The sequence below is a fragment of the Scardinius erythrophthalmus genome (assembly GCF_964197995.2).
Source record: "Scardinius erythrophthalmus genome assembly, chromosome: 6".
Taxonomy (NCBI): Eukaryota; Metazoa; Chordata; class Actinopteri; order Cypriniformes; family Leuciscidae; genus Scardinius; species Scardinius erythrophthalmus.
This window is the reverse complement of record NC_138226.1, coordinates 15,841,395-15,864,127: the sequence shown is the minus strand read 5'-3', so window position 1 is coordinate 15,864,127 and position 22,733 is coordinate 15,841,395. Positions and strand designations below refer to the sequence as shown.

Below are 22,733 nucleotides of genomic sequence, written 5' to 3'. Positions count from 1 at the left end.
TACAGCTGAGCAGAATGAATGTCCAAAGAAACCACCCGAGGTTTCTGTATTTTCTCTTGGTCCTCTTATATAGGGAAGCCAGACTTACATTTAATGAGGACCAGGCCTGTCTAGAAGCATATAAAAGCAGCAAAGAGCAGAAAACCTCAGAACTCTCACCAGTAAATCCACTAACTGCTAAGCTAACCACCCTGTTATCATAGTCTTTCAAGTCCAGAAAAGTGAGGACTGCAGAAATGTTGCCTACATCAGGGATTGCTGAACTTATAAAACATATATCATAGTTTAATGACAGGGTAAAATGCTGGACAGATGTAACAATAAAACGGTCCAGATTGCATATCTCGGAAGCACTGTATGGATATGGTCGGAAAGGCCAGCTCTCTCCAAATGGTTCCAGAGCTGCCGTAGTGCCGTAATAACATTTATTGCTTCTTGTTTTTATTGCCCATGGTCTGTGTTGCTTTTTATGTGAATTATTGTACACTTAATATTGGCCACTTGAGTTACTATTACGTATATTAATTTCAGGGTTTTCTCAGCTAAGCGTGGATCTAAATGAGAAGTGGGCAAATCATGTAATCAAATAAATCACTGGGAGATAAGCTCATTTTCCTGAAGTGAATTTCTTGAATGAATTACTATGCTGGTATAAAAATCTCATTAGTCATTGTTAAACAGGATTCCGGTTGGTTTATAATGTGAGAGTGGTATGCCACAAAGTTTTATGACTTTCATGGCTAAGTAAGCCAACATTGCAAGCTACTGCATAAGCTAATACTAATTACCTTTGCGGTGTTTCAGCATTCATATTGTATAGCATCAATATGGCATATTTTAAACCTTGAAAAACTTTTGTTACAGATTTTATTTTAAAAAAAGGGACTAGATGAAATTTCTTTGTGTGACATGGTTCTGAGTGTCCGTGTGAATAAAAACCTCATTCAGTAAATGCAGGCCTTTTTTTCCCTTTGGTTGGTCTCTGTCAATCAGTTCCTCCACCTGAGAATTAAATTCTCAAGTCAGAATGAATTATAATACTTTGTTCTGAATAAAGAACCCTTAAAATGAAATGGATTTGAAATGTGGTAAGTGGACTTTGAGCCACTGACCTAACTAATTCAAATAGGGTTTTCTATTTATATTACCCAATTTGTATTAAACTCATTACATTCCATTTTTATCGGAATTATGTATTTGAAGAAATTATAGATGGAAATCGTCTCCAAGACCAAGAACTTAAAATTGTTACTTTGGTCTTCATTGTTGCCACCATATATATTTTTGAAACACATTACAGAGCAAAAATGCTTCTATAGAAATTTGTTTTGTATATTTATTAAAAATCAAAAATCATAGGTCAAAACTCATTAAAATGATAGATCATCCAAAAATGAACATTTTTGTCATAATTTATTCACTGTCATTCCAAACATGTATAACTTTCTTTGTTATGCGAAACCAAACGTTAGGGTGCAAACAAGATTGGATGCCATTTAATTTCATTGCATGGACAAAAAAAAAACAAATCCTTTGTGTTTCACAGAAGAAATTAAGTCATATATTTTTGAAGTGAACTATCCCTTTAACGTAGATTTATTTAAAGTATATACTGTAAGAAGAATGAGAGTGTGAGATACACATTACTCTCTTATTCTGTCATGATCATCCGTGTGTGTATTGTCATGCAACTCGTTTGAAGTCTTTTATTAGAAGCCTGATGATTATGCATGTATTAATATGACTATGACGTGGATGTGTGCGTGTGTACAGCACACAAACACAGCCAGCATCGTCTCCTGCTGCTCACACATCATCACGCTCTCTCGCGTGAGAGGCCAGCCACTTGGCTTTCAAAACGCCACCCTTGGAGAACACCAAAAAACCTTTCTTGAATTTACAGACTTGTCTTTCCCTCCTCTATCTCCTTCAAACATAAAAGAGAGAGTAACAACTAAACAAAGCAAACTCCTCTCTTTCCCCCGTGGCAGCTAGGTTGCAGCAAAGTGAAACCCCTACTGTGTTTAAAAAGGCATAGAGGGAGAGTAGCACTGAATGGCGTTTCTCTATTAGACCCCTTGTACCTCCGTCAAGCGATCTGCTCTCGCTCTCTCTCTCTCTCTGATAAAGATCCATCAAGGATACCCCTCTCTTCCCCCATGGAGCTTTTTTAATGTTTTTTTTCTGCACCTTTATGAAATCTATTCTTTAATTACGAGTGCCATCATTTTGTAAGCCTCCTACTTACAAGATAATTTATTTCTTTTTCAAGTGCCCACTTAAAATGTCTTTTTAACATTTTCACCCTGCAGCAGTACGCACTGAATGTAGAAGATTTAATTTGGATCCTCCCTCCCCCTTTTGCTCTACCCATTTCTTCGCCAACCCCCTACACACGTACATGCATAATGCCCTCTACCACCTCTGCGATTGTTTCATCCAATTTCTCTGTTTGTATTCTTTATTGCCAATCCGGGCACTGTAAGGTTTGGGGTTCTTGAGTAATAGTAAAGTCCTCCCCTCTCTCTCTGTCTGCATTGAGAGTGGTTTTGCATATCTCCTCCTCCTCCTTCCCCTTGTTGAGGTACTGCCACTGACCAAATCCGAACACTATAGAGTTGAGAATCCCTACCGAGACTCTGTGTACTTAGGCCTGCAAAGTGCTTGCAGCCATAACTACCTGAATTGCTTTTAATTGCCTAGCATAGCTGCATCATCTCAGTCGAGAATATGCTGGCTTGGTTCTTGAGGGCAATTGTAAGCGTGAAGGATTGGATTAAGTGGCTATTGAAGTGACTTTAGCTTCTTTTGACAACAAAGACCAAAAAAGAATACTTCACCCCTTCACTCCCCCTTTAAAGCACTTTGCTACCCCCTTCTTTTTGTCAAGGCAGAAAGGAATACAGTCAACTAATACGATCCCTTCATTTGCAATCGCAAGGAACCGCCAGGCGAAGACTGTTCCCGGCTGTAATTAGTTGTATGTGATACCAATTATTTGGCGCATTTATTAACGCTAATTGTTTGAACACCCTGACATACCGAAAAAACAATTAAAACGTGTCTGAGGCATAACAGTGGTTATTAGTGTGTGATAAAATGTGATAGGAGGAAATTAAGCCATAAACGCACACCTCTATTAGCCCTAGTGCAGGGAAATCTGCATCTGACAGCTTTAAGAAGTAATTTACCAGACAGATTTGGGGTCTTGTCTCAACTTTTTTGTGTTAGGGTATGTAATCTCTCCCAAGTCTCTTTCACATCACACTGACTTGGCTCTAAATAGATTTATTCAGCTGTGCTTGCTAAGCCATTGTGAATTAGCATTAGAGAAGGAGCGTTTGCTCTGATGTTGTTGGAAATAACGGCCTCAGGTCAGCAGTGCTTATCCATTAGAGGACTGAAAGGAAAACAAACCTTGTTTCTTCAGTTTGTAAAGATTTGGGAGGGAAATTGAAGTTCAGGCTAAGTACTTGAGATTAGCCAGAGGTTTGTTTAATAGGTGCAGGCATAAAGAGAGATCAGCAAACAAATGGAAGGCTACAACAGATCTCTAAAATAGAACACTTTACACAAGTCATAGTTTTTCATCTAGCTTAAAAACACATGTTCTCAGAAATGTTACTCTTAGTGCCTCTAGAAATGTCATTCAATGTAACATCAAGTAAAAAGGAATAACCTATTTCTCTTTCAACTTAAATACACGCAGCTCAAAATGTTTTTTTTTTTTGTATACAGTATATTTATTTTTAATAAAATATATTAAGGTAGAGGTTGAGCCACAGGACTCTGAGGTGATGGACAGTTGTTAGATATTAAGCAGTCAAGTTATGTTATGTAACAAATAAGAATAAAATATTAGACCAAACTGCTAAAGGTTTTCTTTTCAAGAATTTCATTCTTTAAATGCTACTTTTAATCAGGACAGTTATATCAGTATTTATTTATTTTATGCCCCCACCCCCCAAAAATTTAAAACATGCTCATCATCATAGACCAGGTGTATTTAAGTCATTGTATGTATGAATTGCATTTTAATGTAAATGAATAGATAAGACAGAAAATGAGTGCCATGTCATTGACCCGTACTGAAATATCCATTATAAAATGCTTGTGTTTTCTCAGGGGGATAAGTCGTCTACTTTTGTCTGCGGTCCCCTGGTGTCAGTCTGGCCTGCGTTCCCACCACACTCCTGGCACCTCTCTGAAGTACATACCACGCCGCGCCGTGCTGTACGTTCCCGGCAACGACGAGAGAAAACTGCAGAAACTGACTTCACTGGACGTGGACTGCGCTGTTCTCGACTGTGAAGATGGAGTCGCCCTTAACAAGAAGGTACCTACCACCCTAACCTCTCATTCTTCGTCCAGCACCTGACTCTGTAGGACATAATCACAAAATCCTCATCATTTAAAGCTCTCTTTTAGCCAGGTGCTGATCCTTAATCACTCCAAAGAAAGCTACCTAAGCGCAATGCTTAAAACAAGCACATTTCCGTCCCATTATGTGCCAATAAAGGCAAAAATGCCCCCCTATCACATTCACTTGAAACAAGGTGCCCACTTCACACTGAGCAAACAGCAGGACTTCAGCAGATGCTGCAGGTTAAAAGCATTCTCGACCCGCCCACACAGCCAGCCAATTGGCCCTGTTTACCTCTCCATGAAATCGTGATTGGAGCAGGAGCTAAAAGGAGAACCGGTGGAAAAGAGTCAGCTAACAAAGGTTTTTAAGTCATGTTAATAAAGATGATTGATATGGCCAGAGGCTATTCCTGCTTGAGTGGGAAAAAGTTTGACAGACAGCCTAAACGGTGACCCCTAAAAAAAAGGTGATGGATCCCAATGTTTTCCAACACCCACTAATTTCTTTTATCACAGCCAAGTGGGGGAAACATTTTTAAGAAAGTATCCACTAGACTAGCTTAATGCTTTCAAGACTATTGTGTTGTTTCAGAGCCTTAGTTACAACCTGATACATCTTTGATGGCCTTTAAGTGTCAAAAACGTACTTTGTTAACATGTAAGACCATAGCATATTGACAATGTTAACGTTGTTTTAGAATGACTAGTATAAAAAGATAAGATTGCTTAGCCAAAATTCAGCTCTTCTGTGGGGTTCTGCCCAGATAAGATTATTTTGTGGTGGAATATTAATGCTAGGTGATCTGAGAGGGAAGAAAATGGCATTAGAGAAGGGTCTCGGGTCCCCTCTCGGAGCCAAGCGGGTTTCTTTTTGCTAGCTCATGTTCCTGTCAGGGCTGATAGAATTAACGCTCTCTGTAGTCTCCCAGATAAAAATGCTAATAACTCACTCTGGAAAATAACAATGTACTTCGGGACGAGACTGAAAAATAATCCCATTGCTTCTCTGCTTTTTGATGGTATAAATCTGTCAAGGCTACAAGCACTTACAATCCTTCGTACAAGACGCAGTCAATTTTAAAGACCATATGTTAGCTTTAAAGAGCTTGGCGTGGAACTGGGAAAGCTGTGATCCATTATTTATTTGCTAGCGCACAACTGCGTAATGTAAAAATGAGTTATTAACTCAATAATAAAACACACTTCGCTCCTCTGCACCCGCTCTTTCACTTCCCACACTCTCAGCTGTTTCCCTTATCCTGGCAATTGAAAATCCATGGGGGTTTGTGTATACCTATAGATGGATGTTTTATTTTCCATGCCACTAAATGACACTCCTCCTGCAGCTCAGTTACTCTTGTATAAGCCAGTGCGGATTGCGGAAAAGGAACGAGTCACACACATGCACGTGCAGTGCTCAAACACACTCAGATTGTGTCATTATTTAAAAATGTTCAGTTTTGTATAGCTGAGCATTGAGAGCATCTTTGCTGTAAAATACTAAATGTTAAATATTTGGGACTTTTGGTACATTTTATTGAAGAGAGGGTTGAAAATAATGGGTAGAGTGATGGAAAAGGATAACGTCAGATTGAAAGTAATTGTTATACGGGATAAGCAACAAAAACAAAATCAATTGGACCACAAAAAAACACTGAGAAATCCTACAGAAATATTTTCTGTAAACTTTAGATGAAAGAGTACAAGTATAGAAAAAAACACAGGTTTGGAATGATGGGAAGTTGAGTAAATGATTGCATCTTTTTTATTTCTGGTTAAACTGTCCCTTTAAGTGGTGGAAGGATTGTTTATTCTGATTATTTTTAAGTAAGCTTCATAGTTCATACCTAAATTAACACATTATTTATTGAATACACATGCTCTGTTCCAAAACCAACATAAAATAGTTTTTCATTCTACACTTAGCGTACCCAAAATGTGTGTTTTATGTATTTTATGCTTTTTAGAATATTGTGCTGTTAGCTTAGCAACATGCTAACTGAAATCCTTTGTCATTTGAGTCTTCCATGCAGAGCACTTGCGTGCCAAAAAGTTGCTGCCTATGTAGAGCATTCTAAACTAGTCCCTCATGAGGTTCCCTAGTAGGCCGCAAGGCTGCTCACTAGATTTTGGAACATTTAGGAATCATTTAGTCCTTCATCATATTTTTGTTGCTGTCATTTTATAAATAGTATACACTGTTGAACTGTAGTAGAATCACAGTAGATGAGGATGATTTCCCAGGCTGAAAGTGCCAGAAAATATTTGTTTGTTTGTTGATGATTTGATTTTGTCAAAAGCATTACAACCCACCCAATCTTTGGGTATTTTCCTAACAATAAAGTATATGAAAGTATATGAGTGGTTTTAAAAAATGCATGCTATTACATTTTTTACATTGAATGAAATCCATGATGACTTAATGCACCAATAATACAACTGTCATTAGAAAAATATAGGAAATATTATTATTATAATATTATAGAACTTAAATGACTGGCAATTGTTCTGCAGTACATTTGATTTATTAGCCAGTTAAAAGCAAGAAATAAGATGAAATATTTTATTCTATTCAGAAAAAAATTTATTACACTTGACATTTCTGTCCCCCCTCACTTCTAAAATGATGGCTGCACACTAGCATACAGTTAGTATGTAAATATATCTCTCCTTACTGATTAGGAGGGGTAGGAAGTTGTCCTTTTCTCCCCCCGGCAGGGGCTGAAGGCTACACCTGTCTTTTGTCGCTCCGGGGGCGAGTTTGTTTATTTGTGTGTTTTGTGGCAGAGATGCCCTATAGACAGCCGCTCAGTTTGGGGCATTCCACTCAACGGCTCCTTTTCCCCCCTCTCCTTCCCTGCCCGCCTCCCCTTTCTCTCCGCGGCAGCTTCGCTCCGCACTGCCCCCCTCCCAGCTCCAATCCCTGGAAGTTTGGAACTAATGAACTGACTGCTGAGCTGCCGCCACGGAGCTTGGTCCCAAACTATACTGTACTTCACACTCGATTTATTCTCCAGATGGCAAGACTACGCAGCCCTGCCGGGAGGGGCCACCTCTTCCACTGAAGTGTGAAAGTGGACGGATGTTGTTTTCGGATCCTCTGTGATCAGCTCCGAGCTCCCTCAAACCACCCGGCACCGTATGTAGAGAATAAATCCCCCTGCTTACGGGCACACTCGAGCTGTGATGGCTGTCTGTGTGTGTGTATGTGTGTGTGTGTGTGTGTGTGTGTGTGTGTGTGTGTGTGTGTCTGTCCTTGTTGCTTTTCTGAGGTTGTGCAGTGTCACTGGCATCGACCCTTGTATTATCTGATGCACTCACCTGTGGGTGGAGACGGCTGATGCTTGGAGTCATGACAGTTATCCCTGCTCTTTTTCTTTTTTTTTACCTTTCTGTCACTTCTCTACACTCTTTCTTTAGTCAGCAGAGCAAGTGCGAAACATCTTGCTAAGCAACAGGTTTGCTGGTTCGGCTCAGTCTGAGATGTGTTTGCTTATTTTCGGTTCTGATTTTGACGTTTCTGAAAATCCAGATTAGTGTTGGAGATGCTGTTTTAAATAATAAGTAGCTTGGTTTCAGATATTTAAATGATTGTCAAGCTACTTTTGAAAAAGAGCCAACCATAACTAGCTACTACCAAAAAGGACCTTGCCAATCTGAAGCTATTTGATGGAGTAATACAATTTTAAAATAACATTTTAAATGTATAACCAATTCTATTTTTACAATTTAATTTGGGTAGGATGTCTTTAACTCAAAAATAAATAACATACCATTCAAACAAAGGTTTCGGGTCGGTGTAATATATGCGTATATATATATATATATATATATATATATATATATAATGAGAGAGAGAGAGAGAGAGAGAGAGAGAGAGAGAGAGAGAGAGAGAGAGCAGAGTATAGAAATATATACTTTTTATACTCTTCTTTTGTTCAAAAGTGACAGTAAAGGCATTTTTTATGTTTTTATGTTCAAAAACATTTTTTATGTTTATGTTATGAAAGAGATATAGAAATATATACTTTTTATTCAACACTTTTTGATCAAAAGTGACAGTAAAGGCATTTTTTATGTTCAAAACCCTGAACAAAAAGTATCAGTAACTGGGTTTCCATCCAAACTAGTTACTATATACGATACATACTATATATTGTTTACCAATACCACCGTTATCCGCTCAAATATCTTGATGGAAACGCACCTAATTCGTTGGGTGATAAAAACAGTGTGATGGAAACATAGCTAATGTTTCCTCAAAAAATATTAAGCAACATAACTATTTTCAATGTTAATAATAAGAAAAAATGTTTCTTAAGGCAGTAAATATCCATATTAGAATGACTCCTGAAGGATCATGTTATGCTGAAGACTAGAGTAATGACTGCTGAAAATTCAGCTTTGACATTACAGGAATAAATGACATTTTGAAATTTTGAAAAACAATTATTTTAAATTGTAATAATATATCACAATATTACTATTTCTACTGTATTTTTGTTCAAATAAATGCAGCATTGGTGAGCGGAAGAGCGGAAAATTACCGACCCCAAACCGAAAGTCAAGAACAAAAAGAACGCAAAGTTGCATGTCTGTGATACTAAGAGCTCAAATGTTTTTGACTGTGTCACAGCAGACTGTGCTGTGTCTGTTTATGTTGTGGTGTCTTTTCTTTGTCAACCCTGGTGGTGGCAGTAGATGAAATGATTTGGTGAAAAGAAATGGCTTATATTTTTAACATGCTATCTGTAGTTCATATGTCAGCTATGACTAAAATGTTTTGCAGTATAGCTCCATAGCAGTGGCGCTCTTTGTGAGAACGTTTCTGTTATCTTTTGCACTCGTATACATTCACAAGTACAGTATGCATCTTCTATTTGTCAGGACTGGCTTAATAATACACTATTGTAGTCTTGGATTTCAGTTTGAGCTTATTTGAAAGTGTAATACTTTGGCTTCCTGTCAACATTTCCAATTTACCATAATCTATGCAACCAACTGTTATTTGATATAGAAGCTTAAAATGCAATGCCGGTATTTTGAAGTCGTCTCAGATTTCTTCTGCCACACTCTCTGTGAGTCAGTTCAAAGAGGGGGTGCCACAATGCTTTGCAATAGTGTAGTGATGTGTAGATTTAGCGAGTGTTAGTGAAGTCCACATTTCTTAAATAATTTGATTTAGCCCTCTTCATTTGAGCTGGGAGGTTGTTGTAGAAAGCTGTCCTAGTGCTTATTGGTGGCTGTTGATGTCTGAGTAGGAAACAAAGACTGTGTCTTAAAGAGAGAGTAAAATGATGTAATCTACTCTTTCTCATGTCGTACCAAACCTGTAACTTTATTTCATTTAGCTCAAAATGAGACGTTTAGCAAAATGTTTACGCTGCTTTTTCCATACAGTGAAAGTAAATGGCGACCAGGGCCTGCCAAGCTCAAAAAAATTACAAAAAGCACCATAAAAGGAATACAGACAACATGTGTGAGGAAAAGACAGAAACGTAATTAATCGGTGTCATCAACTTAGAGAGTGAATATATGCATATTAAATGTGCACATATGAGATTTGAAAGCCAGAGAAAGATTTTTAACAAATTACGACACAAATTTTTGTCTGTTATGATGCTCTTTTTTTCATTTCAGCTCAGCAGGTCCAATCACATGTGCTTCTATTGTATGAAAAAGAGTAGCTTGTACATTCATCTAAACTTCTCTTTTTGTGTTCCTTAGAGGAAAGAACATCATGCAGGTTTGGAGTGATATGAGGGTCAGTAAATTATAACAGAATGCTCATTTTTGGATGAACCATTCCTTTAAGAAGAGAGGGTTCTCATCAAAGGGTGCAGCAGAGGAACACAGGGCATTCTGCTGCCAAGAGAAACAAACAGCGATCTGAGGCGTTTATCCAGAAAATGGATCCCCAGCATTAGTGAACTCTGATAGCCTGTGTGCTGCCAGAAACTGCCTGCCAGTCAACCGTGTGTGTGTGTGTGTGTGTGTGTGTGTGTGTGTGTGTGTGTGTGTGTGTGTGTGTGTCATACCTTCGTCACAGGAGCTATGAGCACTGTGTAGTCATACTAGGCTAAAGTTTATTGAGGGGTCACTGAAGTATGGTGGTCCCGATTGTTTGGAACTGAATGAGAGAGATGATGATTGAGGAAGAGATTGAAAGATTTCTTCCAACATCACGGCACTGACATCATTTTGCTGTTTTATGTAAATTCAATATTATGACACAATAGATTGGTGATATATACATGTTTTTATAAGATTTGGTGTGTGAAATCTGAGGTCTGGTAGAGCCTGTTTTTTTTTCTAGCTTACTTTAAGGAGGTCATTTACCAAACAAAACTTGAATTTTCCCATCATTTGCTCACTCTCGTGTTGTTTTAAACTTCTGTCTGACTAACTTTGTTCTGTGGAACTGAAAAGGAGATTTTTTTTGTTGTAATATTCAAGCTGTGTTTAGGCATACAATGAAAATAGACATTGACCAAGGGCATTTGAACTCCAAAAAAGTAAAATAGGCACCATAAAAATATTATACAAACCATACCCTAGATTAGTGTGAGGAACAGACCATTATTTAAGATAACCGAACCAATGCAGTTTGATGTCATTGCCATATCTTGAGATGCCATAAATGTATATGAATAAGCGCAAATGAGAAATGAGAGCTATGGAGGGTAAACTATTTTATTTCATGTTCATGATGTGTCAAGATAAATGACACACATCTGTTTGCTGTGAGTCCTGTGGAAGCCATAATATCATATGAAGATCTGTCCTCACTGTCACCAGGGAAAAGAAAATGCTGCCAAACATAGCTGCTGCATTATAAGCAACCAGACACGTATATGCTATGCCTGATGCGTGTAACTGAGATAGGTCATAAGATGTGTGTGGAGTGTTTTCTGTGTGTTAGTGATATCATCCCAGTATGATGAATGCTTATGAGAGGTGTTTAAGACCGGTTGATGTATAATGGCCTTATTTACGATGAATGGATAAATGTGCTCTTATCAGAATAACAACACATGATTAGAGATTAGCTCCATGAGGAATTTGATTCAACAACATTACGAATGAAAAAGACTGTCAACTTGATTTATATAGTTTTTTAAAATTTTAAAGTCTTTTATCTAGCATAGCTAATACATGTCAACCCATTTTTTATCTTGCAATGCAAATAACATATGTTCATGCCAAATCTGCATTTAAATTTTATAAATTATTATTAGGGGCCAAACAGCAAAGATGCGAAGGCACCTATTCTATATGTTCTTCACCTCCTTCTCCTCCTCCTCCTCCTCCACCACTACTACTACTACTACTACTACTACCGCTCTTGAAGTCTATGGCAGCCCATAGAAATTTATGTGGGAAAATTATTATATTTGGCACACATATGAAGGACAGTCTGAACATTAACCAGAGCAATTTTGTCTCTAAATCCAAAGTTGCACTTACGTTTATGCTAATAACTTTTGAACTGTAAGAGCTAGAAACAGTGATGGCATAAAGTTATTCAAAGCTTTTTGATGAACGGAACAGTTCTGGAATAAAGCACAAACAAATTCGACAATGATCGCATTAAAATGGATGTGAGGTTATATCTCCACAACGCTTTAGCATATTGAGAACAATCTTGGTACATGTCATCACAAGCATGACCTGAGGCTACTTGCAGCGTTTCTGCACAGCGCCACTTACTGGTCAGGAGATGTATAACATTTTATATATTAATATTTTTTCTCCAATGGCTAGTTTATATTTTATAACTTTGCTAATAACTCTTTTGATTCAGTGCAGCATATCAAGTCAAATGATTCCCAAGTTTCCCACGTCGGCCATTTTGAATTTTGTCGTAAAATGCTGTATTTATAAAAGCATTAACGAATCTTTACAAAAATTGATTTGAAAACCTAGTTTTTACGAACTCCTAGACCAATTTTCGGCAATCGGCTCAGATCATCTTCAGTCTATTCCTGTCAAAAATGTATTAAAAGGCATGGTGCCAAGCTGACTCTGAGGCTGTAACTCTGCAACTCTTTGGCATATTGACACCAATTTTTTTTAAAAGTCTTTAATTACTCATTGTTGCAGTTGCTCTGAAGCTCCCAGCCATGCTTGCATTACTTATCATGCCTTTTTTGTGCTTTGCTCTTTCATTGCTGCTTGCAGCTATATTTATTATTATTATTTATTATCATAATTATTATTTTTTGTTTCTTGACGAAATGTGACTTGATCACACTCTCGTGGTTTGTGTTGGATCAGTGCTATATTGTATAAACAACTGATAAACGTCAAAATGTTCCATCTTTTTAAGCATGATTTAGCAAGATAATCACATTGCATAATTCACTGGACTTTCACGTCGCTCTATTTTGAAGGACTATTACTCTGATTTGTTGTGTCCTATAGCATGTTGTTGTTAGTATTATTATTATTATTATTATTATTATTATTAAAGTTCTCCTTTGCTTTACATGGCACACTTGGCACAGAAAGGTGACTTTGTTATAAAGCTCTGGCAGGCAGCAGGTGTGAACTACTCTAATGGCTAGAAAATTGAAAGTCAGTTACTGCCAACACTCCATGTGCCCCGGGTACTCCATGTAATGCCACTTTTTAAAAATATGACCTTTGCTTTTATAAGTGTCTAGCAAATAATCAGCCTTCCAGCAAGAAGAAGCTGGGTAAGAAACACCTTTGTGTCTGCAATATAAAGAGCATGGCCAGGTAGAGATGGGTTGGTGTAATAAAAAAATCCAGATTATAAATTTTCCATTAAAAAAGGTAAAATTTAGTTTTATTCTGTTATAAGAAATGTACATTTTTTAAATAAAATCATTCCAATTTCTTACTTTGTACATTAAATCGTAGTGTGTTGACTGCCTTTGTCAAGCTCAAACCTGTTCCACAGTGTCAAACAAATATTTTCTTATATATATCATTTTTTTTAATGTATATTCATTTAATCTATTTTGAAATTATATGCAAAACTTTGGTAACAGAGTTGTGAAAATATAAGACAAACAAAAAGAAAACAAATTGTTAAACAATTCAGGCCCTATATTTGTGTAAAGTGTCTACATGGCTACTTTTATGATTGCAATACAACTAGAAAAAAGCCCAATCATAATCAGCTTGGAAAAGTTACAGAGATCTTTACTTTGCAATTCTGTATGGTGTTTTCTCTTTGTCTTTGAATAGTATTAGATAATTGTCTCAGAGTTGCTACCTATAAAACTTTGATGCAGTACAAATCCCTGAGAAAAACTGAGCTCTGTCGTTTCCCCAGAGACACAAATATCTTCTGTTCCCACTCTCATCACAAGCTTAGATGTTTTTCCTTCAGCACTTCAAAAGCAGAAGAAATTCTCACATGCATCCTGCATCACAGGGCTACACTGTTGGCACATTAAGCATTATTTGTTTAGGTTGAAGTTTTTACTGGCAGAGCTATCAAATGTGTAGATTGTGTTGCTTAAAATCAGATTATGATGACAGACATTTCAAGTACTTCTAGAACAGAAGTAAAGAGAGGCCATGAACAGTAAGCCTCCAGTTAACTGTGAACGGCAGATGTTGAAAGTCCCATCTGAACGCTTCAGTCCCGCAACCTCTCTATCATCTTAATGCTGGGAGTCCAGTGCAGCCCAGCGTATCACAAAACGCTGAGTTTTAAAGAAAAGTGCACATATTGTCCTTCTCTCATTATCAAATTACAGCCCTCTGTTTTGATTGGCAGAACCAGTCAGTAAAATGTAAGCTGCCTGAGCAGTGCTCTGAAGTAGTAACAGATCATTCTTCAGCCTCACAGTGTGAAGAGAAGTGGCGGTTTTCGAGAGGCTGAGAGAATCTAGCAGCGAGCCTAGAGGGACAGGCTTCCCTCTCATGCGTAACCGGACAAATGCGGAATCAGATGCTGGATCTGTTAGTCATTCATCTGGAATAGAGCTCCAGATGCCCGGTGCGTCACCTGTCAGACACTGTCCGTGAGACATTGTTTGCTTAGATTACACATCGTTTTTGAAATCGTAAGTGTCATGGTTGGTTGGAAGAAGCTGGGATGAAAAAATAATAGAGTGAGAAACATTAAATGGAAATATATCTTCTTGTCCCTCCCTCTCACATTTCTTGCTCTCGTTTCTAATAATGCAAATCTATACAAAATCATCATACATTTCAAATGTCATACAAACCACACGTTTTTCCTGCGCTTTGATTAGACACTAAATAATCCAAAAGCAGATCCATTTCTTGACATATCTCACAGTTGGAGTCCAAATTCTCTACAAATGTAAAAGATCTGGCCTTTTTTTAAAATGAGAAGTCAGCGTCTACCAACTTTAAAGTCTGTCCTTTGTTTTGAGTGTTTTGTGGACGTGCTGTCATGATACTGTGTTGAGCTTTAATGATGGGCTTGATGGAAGGAATCAAAGATCCCTCAAACCTGCGATTCTCCTGGTCACTCTGTGGGATGCTGTGTGATTGGGGAAGGGTCTTTTGAAGCAACTAGTTGGACGGGCTTCCATTTAATGTAAAACATTTCAGCTTTCAAAGTACTTTTATTCCGGCTCGGAATGGCTGGGTCCCCTCAGGAGCCCGAGATCTTCTCGAGAATGTTCTTTCTGTCAATTTACTGTGAGGGGAGATGAAATAGCGAGCCCTTCCTACTGATAGAAATTCAAATGTTTTTCTGTCGGGAATATCAGTTCAAAGCGAAATGTGGTGATAAAAAGCAGAGAATCGTGTGGCATGAAGGTTTGATATAGCATTACACAATTCAGTGGTTATTTCAGTCTGATTGGTCCATTTCTAGCTACTCTCATATCTTTTGACTTGATATAGGTGCTTTTTGATGTTGATTTGTTACTCAAAGCCTCATGTTTTTGTTCAAGAGTGAATGTGATACCAGACATACAAAGAACAGTGGTTCGGCAGTGTCAAAGACACTGGATCAGTCTTGGATTATACTGGAGGACTCAAACTGGATCCACCATGGAACAGCTTTACGAATGCTGAGTTATGGCTTCATAAATCCGTCGGCCCTCCTAATATTACCACTGTGATCTTCAAATATATTATAGGCTATAAGTGTACATACAGTATGACTTCCTATTGAGGAATCTTTTGTGTTCATTTTGCAGTTCAACAACTCTCAACATAAACTGTAAGTTGAGGACCACAATGTTAGTTTAGACATGCGAGTGTCTAGACTGTGTTTTGGTTTTAATCTGTTTTGCTAGTGTATCTGCAATGCTTCACATGTCATATAGAAGACTTCACAGCTTGTATACACATTTTTTCTAATAAAAATGGTTGACAGCATTGTTATTTTAGATCTAGTTTAAGGGAGTCTGAATCCAGACCGGTTGTGATTACCAGTTCAAAAGGCTGAGTTTTACGGTCATGCAGGCTCATCTAAAAACGGGTTACAGATCTAGACTAGAGATTGATTATCTTTGCCCTTTTTTCATAACCAACATGTATAATGGTTATTTTTGTTTAAGTGTCTTGTAACTGATATGCCGAACCAAATGTTTGTTATTTTTATTTTTGTGTTTTTTGACACCATAACACCTGGATGATTATTAGACTAAAACGTTAAAAAAATGTGCATACCTTGTAAGATTAATTCATTTTTATAATAACTGTTATTGTTGTTGTTATTATTTAATTATTAAACTAATATTTATTTAATTATTTATTATTATTATTATCATTTAATTAATTCCTTTTTATGAATTATCTCTAATCTTATATAATATATATAATTATATATAATGTATGACCTAGCCTAAGGGGTTTCTTATTCAAGTTAAATTAACCCCTGAGCTAACCCCCCTCCCCTCTTTCTCTTGGACGTTTCTCATCCATCCTCTGATCTAACCTGACAACTCCTGAGCTACTGTTTCCTCCTCCTGTTTAACTGAGACCACATTTCCCTTTGGACGGAGTGCTGTTTTCCGACCAATGGAAACTTCATCTTTTTGGACCTTTCCCTCCCACCTACATTCAGTCTCTTGGGCTGCATCTGGTTTGAATCTCCTGGCGTGTGCTGCTGTGTCACAGTTAGGCCCTGGAACTTGGCTTTAACTTTGTTTCTTCCTCCCTCCACTTCCATTGGTCATGTGTCTGTGGTGTTTGTGTGGAAGACTTGTGTGCAGGGCTTTTCATTTTATGGCCTTTGGTGGATCAGCTGTAGTGAGGTTGATCCCTCTCACTAGATCTTTTTCCGCACCGTAATCCCAGGCGCCAACCGCCACTTCCCTGTAAATTCACATAACATCCGCTCGTCCAAACTGATGCATCTTTATCTTTTTAAAAGTGCTCCAATGGCCATTTTTATTGCTTGTAGCTTTTCATACGTGACATATTTCCTCCCGTTTATCAGGTAAACACAAATCATAGTCATCCAGTTGCACAAAAGCAAACAATAAACCTGCCTAACCTACTTTCAATCATTTTTTTGCAGGTTTGATACCCACAAGCCTGTGTACTTTGTCAAATAGAGAGTCTGAATTGGGTAACATAACCATTCAGTGTTTATTTGCAATCATATTGTGTGTTTATTACATCACTGAATAGTGACCCAGCTGAGCATAAACAGTTGGGTCACCCTTTCATTTTGTGGTCCAGCCTGCATTGAGAAATGTCATGCTGTATTATCTGCTGTGGAGAAATAAGCACTTTTTGACACAATGGCACAAGTAATTTCTTTTTTCCTTTTTTCACAGGAGGAAGCTCGGAAAACCATCCCAAAGATGCTGGCTGGTCTGGATCTGGGGCGTACGGAGAAGTGTGTGCGGTTGAACTCTGTGTCTAGCGGCCTTGCCGAAGCCGACATGGAGGTTATTCTTCAGGCGGACGTGCTGCCCACAGCTCTCATGCTGCCAAAGGTGGAGAACACAGGAGAGGTGCAGTGGGTGAGTGAATCATGACTCTTTAAGCACTTTAAACAAAGAGTTGACCTAAAAGAGCACTCTGTCAATATTTATACGCTTTCTGTGGAATACAAAAGAATACAAGGAAATTATACAGTGCAGTGGCCAAAAAATATTTTAAAAGTCCATACAACCCATGTCTTATTTTTCAAGTCTAGCTTAACCATGGCAGCTTTGTGTTAGGAACAGAGCAACATTTTAGTCAATATTTTCTGAAAATCATACATTTTCCATATACTGTACACTACTGTTCAAAAGTGTGGGGTCATATATAAAATATTTTATTCAGCAAGGATGCATTAAATCAAAAGTGTCAGATACAGATAAAATACATTTATTATGCTTCAATAATAAGAAATGTTTCTTGAGCAAGACTGATGCTGAAAATTCACCTTTGCCATACACAATACATGTTCAAATTTATTAAAATAGACAACGGTTATTTTAAATTGTAATAATATCTCATAATGTTACTGTTTTTACTGTTTTTTTATCAAATAAATGCAGCCTTGGTGAGCATAAGAGACTTCTTTCAAAAACATTTTAAAAAATCTTACAGACCCCAAACTTTTGAAAGCAAATGTGTGTTTTTTTTCCACAGCATTTTTTTTTTTTTATCAATACATTTAGCTAACACTGAATTGTACATTGAGGACTCATATGTTTCCATATGATTATGGTTAGATTATAGTTAATGTGACACTCATGATCATTTTATCCCACAAATTGAAGACTATGACCTGCTTAATGTGAAAAATGAGAAACTAAAAATACCTCTAATGTGCTCTTGCATTTTCCATCATTTGTATTGAACACAACACTCTCTGAACTCGCAGGGTAAGAAGAAACCACAGGTCTTTTCAAAGCAATAATAACAATCTTTTCTATTAGGCTGTACAGAGGACTTGATCTCTGTAGTCAGGCCCGGGGAGAAATGGGGTTGTATATCTTGGCATCAGCTCAAGAAAGCCATGACATTTTTAAAACTAGCCTCACAAGACAGATGTCACAAAATACTTCTTTCCCCTGGAAGCACAGGGCCTCTTCAATAAACCTACCATGAAGCTGGCAATGTTGAGCTTTGATGTTTAATGCAAAAATATTCTAAAATCAAAGCTGGTGGACACTTAAGCCACTCGCAGATCTCATTATTATAGAGATGGCCGGTCAGTCAGTCAGTGACACTATAGCAAATAGGTCTTAAAGCTAGCAGACATGATCTAAAAGCCACAAAACACTCATTCCTCCTGATCACCTCCATGTGTGAGTTGCAGGAGGTGTTGAGGATTCTTCAGGACGTTTGTTCGTCCATCAAAGCAGGGCTTCCTCTGGTAGTCGGCCCCAGGAGGCCCCCAGCACAGCCAATACACCAGCCCCCAAATCCCTCCAGCTCATTTCCCCCAACCAGCCAACCCAGCCCAAATCTGCAGTATTCAGCTACTCTGCATGAGCACTGAAAAGACCTGAAAGAAGCCACAATGTCTTAACTAGGTAGATGAAGGGAGGGAGGGAGGCTGAGAGATGGAGGGGGCCCCTAGTCTGTTGCTCACAGTTAGTTTAGGATTGAAGCAGGAAGTTTTTAACTAGTGGTTTTAATTAGTGCTCATATATTTCCCGGGCCGCTCTTTTTCTTCCCTTTTTAATTGCTGACAGGTGCTCATATTTCTCTCTCTCATTCTTGTTCACTGCCATTTTGTCTATTGCTGAAAAATATTTGCCGTCCATAGAGTAGTTCATAAACAACAACTTAAATGAATAGCCAGTGATCATCACCAATCATCACTCGACATCTGGATATATGTATGTGTGTGTATATGTGTGTATATATATATATATATATATATATATATATATATATATATATATATATATATATATATATATATATATATATATATATATATATATATATATATATATATATATATATATATATATATATAATATATATATGTGTGTGTGTGTGTGTGTGTGTGTGTGTGTTTGTATATATATATATATATATATATATATATATATATATATATATATATTATGATTTTATTTTTATTAATATACATTACATATATATATTTTATATACTTACTGCAACTCAGTAATATTCCAATTATATTATAATCTTACTATCTTTGTTACATACAGTTGGTATCGGGTATCCTCCTCTCTCAGCCACATGTAAAATAACCCCATTTTCAGAGTTTTGTCCAAGTAAAATTACCTACGCTATCTGCTATTCACTACCTACTAAGACACTCGAAAATCAATACAACCCCTACACACATGTCACATTGAGTAATACAGTGTGTGTGAATGCATTAAAAAAGTGCACACATATGTGGTGGGGGTTAGAACATGCTCTCCACATGCTTTGCACACGGTCGAGCTCATAGCCGCAGCAGGATATGGGAGATTGTGAGCGGAGAGGAAGTCATGTAGCACTGACCTGACATGGGCCCATTGCTTTGAAAGTGGCGTGAGACAAACATGAAAGGAGAGGATGTTTCTATCTTTCTCTTTCTCTCCCTTTTGTTGTTTCTCACAGATCTGAACAGTTTAGATACATTATCATACTTGGTTATATAGAGTCCTTACCAAAATTGACCAAGGTTGGTCACTGTAGTTTTAAAGTATAGTAAAATAGTTAATAGTTACTACAGTTTTTGTTGCCACAAATTATTTTTGTGGTATCTTGGTATTAGTGAAAACTATCCTCCAAAAAAAAAACCAAAAAAAACTGTTTAATGTGCAGGAATCATTTGTAGGTTAATTCCTATTAAAAGGACAGTGGTTCTGTGCTGTTATTGGTCTGTTTGTTTGTGCTGTCTGACACAGCAACATTGATTCAACCAATGGCATGAGTTAGGGGGCAGGACTACCTGTTTGACCAATCAGTGGCAGGCAAACGTTTTATTTCATTACATTACGTTTTTCAACTGATTATTTAACGTTTAAACGTTTAAATTATTATTATTATTACTTTATTTTAGGCATACATTAGTAACAATAACTGCAGAAACTATGGTTGCTTTTGTGAGGGAAATCTGGATGCACCGCAACTTTCGCAAGTTAAAGAAAATAACAACATGCTGAATTTTAAACCGCAGCATTTTGATGCCTTTTACAAAATAAATTTTTAGTTTGAGTAATCCAGTAATGTTGTAACATTTTTTACTCTGGAATGAAGAGGGAGCTTAATAATGGTGCTTTTTACTGTTTATTTTTTAATAAAATAATCGTCGGCTATTAGATTAGCATTAAATCTCTCTTTTTCCCTTATGTATGTGTTTGTGTCTTTTGATGAGCAGTCAGCGAGTGTCTAATCCAACACACATCACAAAGTCGTACCACTACAAGCCTGATTATCTCTCTCTCCTCCTCTTCTTCTCGTCCCGGCGGCCGACCGACCCTAAATCCCTCTGTTGTTTATTTTCTTCCCCTTTTTAACGTAGATGAGCAGAGGAACCTCCAGACTGATTTGTTGCTAAAAGATGGACTTACTTGTTTCCTTTTGTGTGAAAATCTTCTACTCTCCCTTTCTATCCTCTCTCTCTGTGCTTGTTTGACTGACAAGGCTTATTGGACTATAACAGGCGTAACTCTCCCCCCCTCCTCCTTTTGTCCACAGACAATTCTCCCACAGATTCGGAGCTGTGCGCATTCTTTGGCCGCCACACTACTGAGTCCTGAAAGGAACCAGCTCGAGTCCCGTCCCTCCCCGTCCGCTCCTAATTCTCCCCCCTCCACCACCACACGGTGAAATGAGCACTTCAGCAGGCCGGAAACATTTAATCAGGCCCTCTTTTGAAGAGAATTAATTGAAACTTATCCACTTGCCGCCTTTTTCGCTCTAGCGGCTCCCTCGCCCCAAAATCCCTGCCTCGTTTCCATCCGGATCATGGTGGATGGGGCCGCCGTGGCACTTGTTGTCGAGAAGTGTGGGTTTTCACAAGCGGCCTATGGCGACCGGAAAAGCTTGTCACCTGAGAGTGGTATTAGCGTTTGCACAAGTGCGGTTCAATGCTCAGACTGTGTAAATATTGAAAGGGCTGACCGTTCCCATTACTTCAGTGTAGTAAAAGCACACCTGTAATTTGTTGTCACTCATCGACTTCCTAATGACGCCTCGTGACGGGGCCGAGCTTTTCGTTTGATTGAGGGCTATAAATGCTTAATTTCTCTGCCAAGTGGCTATAATTTTGCGCAAAAATACGGAGCCGTCGGAGAGGGCAGTGTGGCGTCTGATAAAAGAAACAGTGAGGAAATGGAAGGGCCGCCAAACAAGCCCTACCCTCTCCCTCCCGTTTCTCTGTTCGAGGGGAATATTATGCTAAGCCGTTGGCGTTTTTATGTTGCCATAGCAGCATTACTCCTGCAGGGTTGTGACCTCAGATGATTACAGTACAAAGCTTATTGGGTCTTGAAAACCCCTTTGAAGATGAAAAGTCTTTGATGGTTTATATTTATGCAAATCTCTCAGATATGATTTATCCTACTGAGATTGAATGGGGAGATGATTAAAATTCCCCCATTAGAAAAAAATCCCTCAATGAAGGCATATTCTTTGAGCTAATAAAACAAGTGTGTGTGGGATATTTTAGCCTTTATTTGGAAAACTAGCCTTGACGTACCTGAGGTTATTTTAATCTGCTGTCCCCAATGTGTGAAAGAGAGACGGAACGGGGGGGACAGGGAATTACACTTTTCTGCTTTGAGTTTTTTCTCTTCTCTTCTCTTCTCTTCTCTTCCCTTCCCTTCCCTTCCCTTCCCCCCTCCTTTTATTTTTGTACAGGCTTTAAAAGAAAATATCTGACAGAGGGAGCTTTTGTGTGTTTCCAGATGATAGATTTTGGAATTTGGGCAACCCCACTGGCAGTCCACGGCTAGCTGTGAACTGGTCTGTTGGAAAAAATCAGAATGCTTTGGTCTTCAAAGCACCAAACTTCATTTTAAAACCTTCTTAGGTAAGCTCAAATATTAGCGGTAAAATGAATAGCTCGGAGAAGTGTCGTATCACACATCGCAAGTCTCACGAGTCTGTCCGCCGGGGGAAGCCGAGGCTCTGCATAAAACTGAAATGAAATGCACTCCCAGACAGCTCAAATCTCATCCCTTCCCTTTTCATATTCAGCGCTCCTTTCTTTGTAAATTCAGACAGGAACCTGTAGTATATCTCGAGGGCCCCTGTGAAACAGGAGTTGTCCAAAGACTGTGTGAATCCTGTCAAGTTTTTGAAGCCATATCTCTTTATTCTTCTTCTTTCTCCAAAACCCTGAGTCAGAAGTTTTTCAATTTAATTAGGCTTGGCTTTTAAACAATGTCTTCTGTTTAAACTGTTTTTGACTGTGTGTGTGTTTGTTTCAGTTTGTTGACAGGTTTCAGCAGTACTTAAAAGGCAGAGAGCTTGAGGAACCCATC

The 22,733-nt window shown here is 38.1% G+C and overlaps 1 protein-coding gene across 1 annotated transcript in view; it reads left to right on the top strand.

The window, feature by feature from the left end:
* clybl (citrate lyase beta like) overlaps positions 1–22,733 on the top strand; it is a 74,919-nt gene that overhangs the window by 41,368 nt on the left and 10,818 nt on the right. The window contains exons 2-4 of the mRNA XM_081367499.1: positions 4,126–4,336; positions 17,112–17,300; positions 22,680–22,733. The exon at positions 22,680–22,733 is cut by the window's right edge and continues 48 nt beyond it. Of these exons, the coding sequence (XP_081223625.1) occupies positions 4,126–4,336; positions 17,112–17,300; positions 22,680–22,733 (454 nt within the window). The remainder of the gene's footprint in view (positions 1–4,125; positions 4,337–17,111; positions 17,301–22,679) is intronic.